General features: G+C 41.6%; 1 protein-coding gene across 1 annotated transcript; it reads right to left on the bottom strand.

Moving 5' to 3' along the window:
• Positions 1-3773: 3773 nt before the first annotated feature.
• On the bottom strand, positions 3774-9432 carry commd7 (COMM domain containing 7). The gene is made up of 9 exons (XM_056595224.1): positions 9240-9432; positions 8818-8871; positions 8605-8707; positions 7307-7363; positions 6658-6695; positions 6209-6299; positions 4970-5019; positions 4704-4752; positions 3774-4242 (listed from the first exon to the last, which is right to left on the bottom strand). The coding sequence occupies exons 1-9, from the start codon at positions 9321-9323 to the stop codon at positions 4166-4168; spliced, it is 603 nt and encodes a 200-aa protein (XP_056451199.1). The 5' UTR covers positions 9324-9432; the 3' UTR covers positions 3774-4165.
• Between the last annotated feature and the right edge of the window lie 367 nt (positions 9433-9799).

Here is a 9799-nt window from a genome sequence, read left to right as displayed (position 1 = left end):
AACAGTGGAATCAACAGGAGCAGGGGGGGTCTACTAAGACATAGTTAAGTTTCTGCTTGAAGGCAGACTGTGATATGAAAGCTGTAAGTTTGAGGGTGTCTTGAATTTTGTTCCAGTCAAAAGCTGCTGCAAGATGAAAGGAAAACAAAAAAACAATCTAAAAACACAAATGCTGCACCACATTAAGTTCTTCTCTCCTAAACGGAACACGTTATACTTAAACTCTCGATACGCACAGATGCCTTCTCGAGGGAGATGTTCGCCCTTTGAGCACGGGGTGGAAGCACACCAGGTTCGCCAGTGGTGGGTGCACACCTTGTGTGGTGGGACACTCACACACACTCACTCACACACACACACACCTTCTTTCACATACACGCAGACTAAGCACACACATTAAGCATAGTCAGAACATGTATAGAAACGCACAAAGTAAATACCATAAATACCAAATTAATTGATGATGGAATGACACACACAGTGAAACACAAACACATGCACGTACACATGTATAAATAAATAGAGCCGTCGAGGCACGCACACATACCTATTTTAAGTTAAATTATTGTTATATGATGGGAATTTATGGTATCACTATATAGTGACTCTCTTTGCCATGTTGGTCCTATGTGTGTGTAGTTGGTCCTACACACACACACACACACACACACACACACACACACACACACACACACACACACACACACACACACACACACACACACACACACACACACACACACACACACACACAAAACTTGATGTATTGTTTACTCTTCTCCAAATTATTAGCTAGACAGCCGTTGGAGTTCCTGGCCGGGTAATGCCCTAAAAAGTTCTTTGGAAGCGCTTCTTTATTTGGTACTTTAAACAGTCCTCCTTTGACCTCCTCTTTAATGCCTATTTCAGAAAACACCATCATTTTAATTCACTAACTTCTCCAATCCCCAATATATAGTATGTTGATGTTCTATGTTTATGTGTTTACATTCATATACATATCATTTATTTTTGCAATCTTATTTCTACGTTTATGAACTCCATGCCCCCCTCACTTACCCAATCACAGCTGAGGTAAACCGCTGTTTCTGACGTGGGGTCAAAGGTCACCATCCGTCCCAGGGAACCTGTCCCGGTTACGGCGACTGATAAGCTGTCTAGATCTAGACGGCCAGTACCAGGGGAACTAACACTGGGAGATCAATGTTGCATAGCCACTTATACGTTGAAATGTTTGCATCCGAAGCGACATACAATAAGTACAATTGTCAGAAGAAAGAGAAACAATATATCGCTGTCGGTACGGGTACAGAAAGGATGTTCATAGCACCAAGTGCCAAGCACTAACAATTGTTTCAATTGACGTTGATGTCTTTTATTCATTATTATCCCTATTCCTATTTATTATATCTAATCAGTTATTATTTATTGTTTGAAATTTGCAATTTTGCATTTGGCCAATAACTTTGAAGTCCAGATTCTCGTTTAAGAAGAACGTTTGGTTAAACTCAGTTTGCATGGAATGCATTAGCTCACCATGGCAGCTCCGTATAGTTAATGATGGGGAGCTATTCTGAACGAAGCGCTTCAGGCTCATAAGGAACAAAGATTTTTGTGTGATACTGCCGTGCTAGATGAAGACATTCATTCATGAGATTTATGTCACTCACAAACGTACTCTTAGTGATTTATTGGTAAGGTATAACACACTGGTGCCAGTTTGTGGTTTTTCATGTGACAGCTCAGTGTGTTTTTCAGTTTTGCGTGTCTTGCTTACATGTCTACTCCATGACCACGAGAATTTCCCTCAGAAACACGAAGGAACAATGACAGCTGACAAAGCACCTTAGAAAATGCATTTCCTGCAGAAAATGCAGTGAGTGCTGTAGTGCAAAGTGAAGTTGAAAATACATTTTAAAAAGTGTCAGAGTTCAAAAGTTTAAATGGAGTAAACAATGTAAACATGCACACCATTGAAACAATTTAAAATGGTCTGAAACAAATAAATGGAAGAGTTAAACAAATAGCTTAGTGATAAGGTTTGAATACATTTGAGATCAAATAGCCGAGCTGATGAAATGGTTTATTAAAGTCAGTTTTAGTCAAGTGTGTGTGTGTGTGGGTCTTTACTTTGTATCCAGGAAAAGTGTAACCACAAAGGTTACACTTAACAAAAAACATTAACAAAGGTTAATGGTTAAAAATAGACCGAGTTGTTAAGTCTGAATTCGTTGCAATGTCAGTGACTTCCATTATAAAATGTATGTTTTAAAAGTATAATATTTTGAAAAGTTTAAAATATTTATAATTATAAAATATATCCCAAGAATTGTAGAGAATAATAAAGAAATAAAGAACAAAGCCTAAGGATAACAATCGTTGAGCGCTGCGTTCAGCTCTCACCAAATAATGTCAAGAAAGGAAGATGAAGACCAGTACAACCTTGAACGTCTCTTTCTGTCCAGAGACAACAGAGGAGCGCATGCAGAGACTTGTCTGCCAGACGATAGAAGGATAGAATGAGAGGGGTAGTGGGAGAGAGAGATGGAAATGGGGAGAGAGAGAGAGAGAGAGAGAGAGAGAGAGAGAGAGAGTGTGAGAGAGAGAGAGAGAGAGAGAGAGAGACAGAGAGAGAGACAGAGACAGAGACAGAGACAGAGACAGAGACAGAGAGAGAGAGAGAGAGAGAGAGAGACAGAGAGAGAGAGAGACAGAGAGAGACAGTGAGAGAGAGAGAGAGTGAAGCAGAGAGGTGGGGAGAGGGTCAACTGTTAGAAAGACATGAACTGGTGGGGAAAACTCTGGGGAACTTCAAAGTAGGTGGTTTTGGTACAACAAACCACAAATTAGATACTCGATATACTGACAATAAGCTAGGGGGTGAACCTCCGCCCCTAACGCATCTCACTAAGCTCATTGCACATCATGGGGATGCAGGTAGGCTACCTTCTCATTCTGATGGCGTATCCCTGATCTATTACCCTAACCACAGCGCAGCTTCAGCTGAATTCAACCTGTCATGAACCACCCTTTCTTTCTTAAATTAAGTATTGGCAGGTAGGCTGACGTAGAGGCCGAAAAAAAATACCCAGAGATGGAGGGTCACCCATGGCATCGATGGACCCAATGAGGTGAATCCTTTTTACGGGATGTTACTTGAAGTGACCGGGTTTAAAGTGATAGGTTTTCGTGTGAATGAATGTCTTTTAAGTCAGTCTATGGCCAGAGGAGGAAACACGATGGTGACACAAAAGCCCCTGCATTTGCAGGACTGTGAACGTGACTGGCTGGGTTTGTAACATTCATTATACTGCCATAGAGAACAAAACGGAAATGAATGAGCGGCCACTTTAACGCATTCCCAAACGATTTAACACATTAATCTTTATAGACACAGCATGGCCAACAATTATCTTTTAACAAATTATATCAGCTTTACCCTGATTCCCGTATGAAAAGAGACTCTCCAAATGTCCTTCAAGCCCCCCCAATTAGTTCAATAAATCATGAGGTCTATCATCAGTGGTTATCCCCACGGGGGGGGGGGGGGGGGGGGGGATTGGTATACTTGGTATACACATATTTAAAGAAATTAAAGAGCAGAAACCGTTTTGATGGACTGTATTGGTCCTTGAGGCTAAATCGTTAAGCATAAGGAAATATATAAATGATCAATGCCTGACATCTCTTCCTTACTTCGGTCGCACAGTAACATTTAGTATTTTTTAATAACTTAAATCTCATATTGTGCAACAGAGAGTTCATTACATCAGAAATGATAGGTCATTTGGCGGTATACGTGCGACATACATGCAGTCCATTAATTTTAATTGCTGCTTCACCTTTAGGTCGGTTGGGGACTATGATCGCTGTGTCGAGCAGCTTCAGGTAAGTAAAGACAGACTTTAGTCCGGTCCAACATGAACTTGTCAGATCTGCTCACATTTTAAGACAATAACAATGACAACTCGGATCAAGTTCATTTAATATTTTTCAAGACAACGTATCGTAAACAAATATTCAACAATGACTATCATGAAAAAGGAAGGAATGCTGTATACTATCTCAAATTCAACATAGATTTATCTTCACACACACATTCTCACCTGCACATACACGCACAAACACACACGCACTAACACCCACACACACACACAGACACACTTCAGCTGAAGCAGTCCATGCTGGTCTTCGCTCTCTCCAGCTCATGCAGGAAGTTATAAAACTGAGGAAGTGTCAACTCTGGAAAGAAGGGCAAAAATAACACCATGCTTTGGTTATACTGGAATATTCTACGGCAAAACCAGTAGGTGTACGATTTCCATGTATTATCAGAAAAAGTACAACAATTTAAAAGGTTCATGGTGTTTTATGTAGCAAGTGAATAACTTGATGGAATATACAGTGTAATGACCAGTTTTTTATTTTCTATCAAGAAAAAACAGTGACAAATGTTCTTGAAACAAACGCTTAATTATAGGATTCATGTAGCACCCAATAATGAATAATAATACAATTAACAATTCCATTGACATTGCAAGAGTTATGAATCAACCGGCAGCCTATTCTCCATTGATGGACTGATACACATGAATCATTGTTGAGCCCAGTAGAGTCCCATGAATCATTCAAGTGGTCTACCAACTGTAGAATCATATTGAGCCCAACTGGCTGTCGGTCGGCATGCAGACACACCCACTCACCCATGTAGACGTTCTCAGTGGAACTTCCTTTCCGGATCACCAGCTTCAGCTACAGCAGGATATGAAAAGTGTTAGTTTACCCCTGTGAGTGTGTGAGTGTGTGTGTGTGTGTGTGTGTGTGTGTGTGTGTGTGTGTGTGTGTGTGTGTGTGTGTGTGTGTGCGTGTGCGTGTGCGTGTGTGTGTGTGGGGATTAGCATGTAGATGGAAACCACAGAGTGTAAACGTTGACTTGAGTGTTTGCATGAGTGTGTGTAGGTTGGTTTACCTGTAGGGAGATGTTGCCTACTTTCTGAATTTCACTGGTCCCCACAGTCACTGTGAAAATATGTAAGAGTTCATCAAGATCCAGACAAATTAACCAGTGTGTGTTTTTGAATGTGTCAATCATTGTCCAAGTTGTATTCATCAACCAACGTTCCTCTCAAAGTTCACTACATGTTCACTAGTCCTTCCACGCTATATAACCACATGTTGGTTACTCAGCACATAGTTCCAATAGAACCAGGGAGCAGGGGGGGTCACGGCTCTGTTCAGACCTGGCTGCTTGCATTCAGACATGCATTCAGACACGCGTCTCAGGCTACGTCTCCGGTGACCACTGATGGCTTCTCTGAGGCCATTAGAATGCGAGGTGTGAACAGTCTTGTGCACCATAACCGTCGTTTGCATATGAATGCCCCCAACTGAACGCCGTCATTGAACGAGGGAGCCACCCTGTCTGGAGGACAGCATGCTGAGAAGATGCCAGGAGAGGCATGTCAAATAAATGTTGGGACAATAGCTCAACAAACCCGAACGACAGCTTAAGACGATGCGGTCTATGGACATTAGCATGTCTACTGCAAAGCCGTCCTCAAACAGGGTCATTAGTGTTGCACTCATTAAGGCCCTGAAACACCAACCAGATTATCGGTCGTCGGGACAGGCTAATTCAAGAAAACCCACAGTTTCAAATTTCCATAAATATCCTCAGAATTTATTTTTGGGGAGTTTCTTGTGGATTTTCTATTTATATGATGTATTACTGCTCATTCGTTTAATTGAATCTCTGATTGTCAAACTTATGTTATTTGGGTTGGCATCAGGTTAAGAGAAATGCCAATCAAAGCACAAAATATATAATTACACAGCATGGCCATGCAACATTCTGCTGCCAATAGTCTTAATTTTCTCTCTTTTCCCATGACACTCCCATGACACACACACACACACACACACACACACACACACACACACACACACACACACACACACACACACACACACACACACACACACACACACACACACACACACACACACACACACACACACACACACACACACACACACAGGTCTAGGCATGTATCCGAACACCACAATCATGGATTCCGGCACACTTTCCTTACAACCTTGATTTATTGTATCCTAAACTTGACAGGCAGCTTCCCATGGCTGAAATTCTATACCGACATCCATTACATCCACACCACCCAGTTAGATTATCCGGCCATGTTGCTCCTACCTCCAAACTTCCATTCCATGTCCACTAGCTGGTTCACCATCAGGGTTTGTCCGATAGCCCGTCTGGAAAGAACAGCACTGTGATCGCCCCACTGGAAAGAGACAAGACGCAGGGCAAGAACTGAATGAATGCCTTAAGGTAGCTGTAGAGTTGTTGTACACAGCAGTACATAACGGTTGAATGAGGGATGGGCACCTACATTATGATGTGGTTTTTAAGCTCCTCACGTGGTTTGAATAAATATCCATCAGATGCAATTCAATGAAAGTGTTTGCATGGCTGCCATCTATTTGTTTACAGTTCCCTTTTAATAAATATTTTCCTTCTTATTTCCCTCCTCTTTTCTTTTTTTTTTTTCCAATGAATGTGTGCATTGCTGATACACTTTGTATCTGAGGTGAGGTTTTAGAAGCAGGTTTAAAGATCAATATAACAGCATGGAGGTTTACCTGTTTAGAAAAGTGTGCTGCCTTGTCTTCATTCAGTCCTGAGGGATTAAGGGGAGACAGAACACCACATATATTCATATCATAATATCGTCTACGATTACCGGGAAAGACTAACCCTCCCCCCCTCCCAATTACAGACAAACATAATGTTAATCGTTACAGAGTCTTGGTTTGGATTATAGGTGGGGCTAGGCAATGGACAGCATAGTTAAGCCTGGCTTATGTTAGTGCTGTAGGGGGAAACGAAAGGCCGGTGGATAGTGCTGTGGGCACCTCCATGTTTGTTTTAGTCATGTTTGTCTTCATGTAGGAAGTATGTGAGATCTGCTGAAGCATTCTAAATAAGCAAGTTAAGATGCAACTTTAATGCCTGCTCAACCTTAATGGAGACTGATAATAATACGTTAATAATAATCCTAATAAATAATCAATTTTATCATAATGCTTTTCAAAGAACTCAAAATATTTACATAAATATATTTGTTCAATTCATATATAGCCATCATTACGAGTGAGAACAGCATAAATGAAGTCTGTTTGGAGAACCCTGTTCCAGACGTTCCGTTAACATCCCCTGTTAACATGGAATCCAAATTCCATGTTAACAGGAACCCTTCGATTGGTCAGCTGGGGTCACATGGGTTCTTACCTAAGGTCAGGAGGTCCTCTTTTACCTGCTGGGCTGTCAGAGACTTCTTCAGGGCCCCTGGGAACAAAGAAGAGCACTGTCACCATGGAAACAGAGAAGCCCGGACTTGTGCTGTGATCCAGATGCCTCGAGCACCAGCCTTCCGAATTTGCAAGGTGGGAAATCTCCCAGCTTACCTGTGGCATTTCACGGAATTCTGAGAGTTTACCGAGTTCAGTGATGGCGCTCTCAACAAAAATGGCTGTGGCCGTAAAGAGATTTATTTTCTTTGTATTTATACCACGTTGGTCATTTTAATGTCGATTTTAAATTCTCTTACACACTTGATTACATTGCTACTTTATTCCGGTCAACAATTTATGCATGCACGATCTGGCTGTGCGTGCAATACAATGTAAAGTTGCATCGTTTGTTTTCGAGCTGGTTTGCTAAAGAGGCTAATGTGACTAACAATAACGACTAGCTATTTTCAGTACCCAATCACAAAGATGAACGGGAACCCTATAAGTGCTCTGAGACCGGAAATTAAGTCAAAAGTGCAACTCGGAAGGCTGGTGCCCGAGGCATCTGGATCACACCATTGCTAAGTCCTGCTTGTGACCACTCCCGTGAAAGAAGACACATGTCTTTCAAAGTTTAATGGCAACCATTGCGGTTGCAGTGGATTTTGCTTAGGAATAAGGAATTTCACTGATGTTTGAATTTAATTGTTGTCATTTGCTTTCAAAAGTGTATCTCATATTTGGAATAATCAATAAATGATTGTGTGCAGAGGGTGCATGCTGTGTAATGTTTGAGGGATACAGTGTGTGTGTGTTATTAAACCGTTATGTACTGCTGTGTACAACAACTCTACAGCTACCTTAAGGCATTCATTCAGTTCTTGCCCTGCGTCTCGTCTCTTTCCAGTGGGGCGACCACAGTGCTGTTCTTTCCAGACGGGCTATAAGACAAACCCTGATGGTGAACCAGCTAGTGGACATGGAATGGAAGTTTGGAGGTAGGAGCAACATGGCCGGATAATCTAACATCTGGGTGGTGTGGAGAGTGGATGTAATGGATGTCGGTATAGAAGCTCAGCCATGGGAAGCTGCCTGTCAAGTTTAGGATACAATAAATCAAGGTTGTAAGGAATCCATGATTTTGGTGTTCGGATACATGCCTAGACCTGTGTGTGTGTGTGTGTGTGTGTGTGTGTGTGTGTGTGTGTGTGTGTGTGTGTGTGTGTGTGTGTGTGTGTGTGTGTGTGTGTGTGTGTGTGTGTGTGTGTGTGTGTGTGTGTGTGTGTGTGTGTGTACCTTGTGGCACCATTAGGACACTTTTCATCAGGTTCTTCAGAGGTCCAGGACTCATTCCATGTTCTCCTGCAAATGCACTCAGCTGTTGCATGAACCGTTCGGTCTGGAAACACACAACAGATTACATCAAATTAACCTTTTCTGTGTAGAAACACAACTAATTATTAATTATGACGATGAAGAAAAACACAAACAAAAGGTCTGGGGCCTTACCTCTTTAGGCTCTAGTAGAAATTGAAAAATAATCTCTATCAAGTTCATAAATTGCTGTGAAAGATACAAATTGTGGCTTGTTAATTGAAAGTAAGTAAATCAGTACGTTTAAATTCATATGAAACAAACAAGTAGGCTGAATAAATTATTCGGAGCTGTCACACACTCTTTACGAGTCTATAGTTGTATATCTCGTGGCTGCTGTTAGTGGTCACGTGAAGAGTCTCAACACACCGATCCCTCTTCAACACCGTTTGAAAATGGCACAATAACACATGACACTCTTATTATCGACATAACGAACCACTAAATAAACAATATCACAATCCTACAAATAAAGTATGCATTGTTCTACACTACAAACCGTGATTCAAGATGGAATAGTAGGCTTAACACGCGAATGTGCAAATATAATGACTTACCGGTTCGTTGAATTTGTTGATATTTTGAAAGTCATTGTCGACAGAGTCTGGTAAAATGTCTTTCGTGAAATGTAACGTTAACATTGTTGCAATAACAGTGGCAAACACAACAATAACAGTTGCACAGCAGAGGACCAGCGATCTGCCAGAGACAAGTTCCTGGTTCGACAGTACGCATGCGTCAGACAGCCAACCACGCGATAGATGAAATCCGCTCATGGATGCAGAATCCACTCTCACCATTAATAAGTAAGTTATAACGTTCCGCATAACATGGTCATGGTCTCGCTCTTAGTTCTTAATATAGCAACACAAAACACCCCACGAATGTCTAGGCTTCTATATTTCATTTAAAACCCCTTTAGAGCCGCATTGCATGCTATGGTTTGCAACAGTGTAACTTTTCACGTCACGCCTCCATAAAGCCTATTCTATTCTATTATGTTCCGACATATGCATTATTTCAACTGTTTATGACCTGCCTATGGTAGGTATTAAGTGCGCGTCAAGCTTTGCCAAGAACGGGGGGGTGGGTGGGTCTTTTATACGCGGCCGGTGGC

The sequence above is a fragment of the Gadus chalcogrammus genome, chromosome 7 (assembly GCF_026213295.1).
Source record: "Gadus chalcogrammus isolate NIFS_2021 chromosome 7, NIFS_Gcha_1.0, whole genome shotgun sequence".
NCBI lineage: Eukaryota > Metazoa > Chordata > Actinopteri > Gadiformes > Gadidae > Gadus > Gadus chalcogrammus.
Note: the sequence above shows the minus strand (reverse complement) of the source record. Positions and strands in the feature narration are given on the sequence as shown.

Coding starts and splice junctions, on each gene's coding strand:
- commd7 (XM_056595224.1), bottom strand. CDS start 9,323: ATGTTAACGTTACATTTCACGAAAGACATTTTACCAGACTCTGTCGAC. Junction 8,708..8,817: donor TTCTACTAGAGCCTAAAGAG/GTAAGGCCCCAG, acceptor GTGTGTTTCCAG/ACCGAACGGTTCATGCAACA. Junction 6,696..7,306: donor AGAGGACCTCCTGACCTTAG/GTAAGAACCCAT, acceptor TTAATCCCTCAG/GACTGAATGAAGACAAGGCA.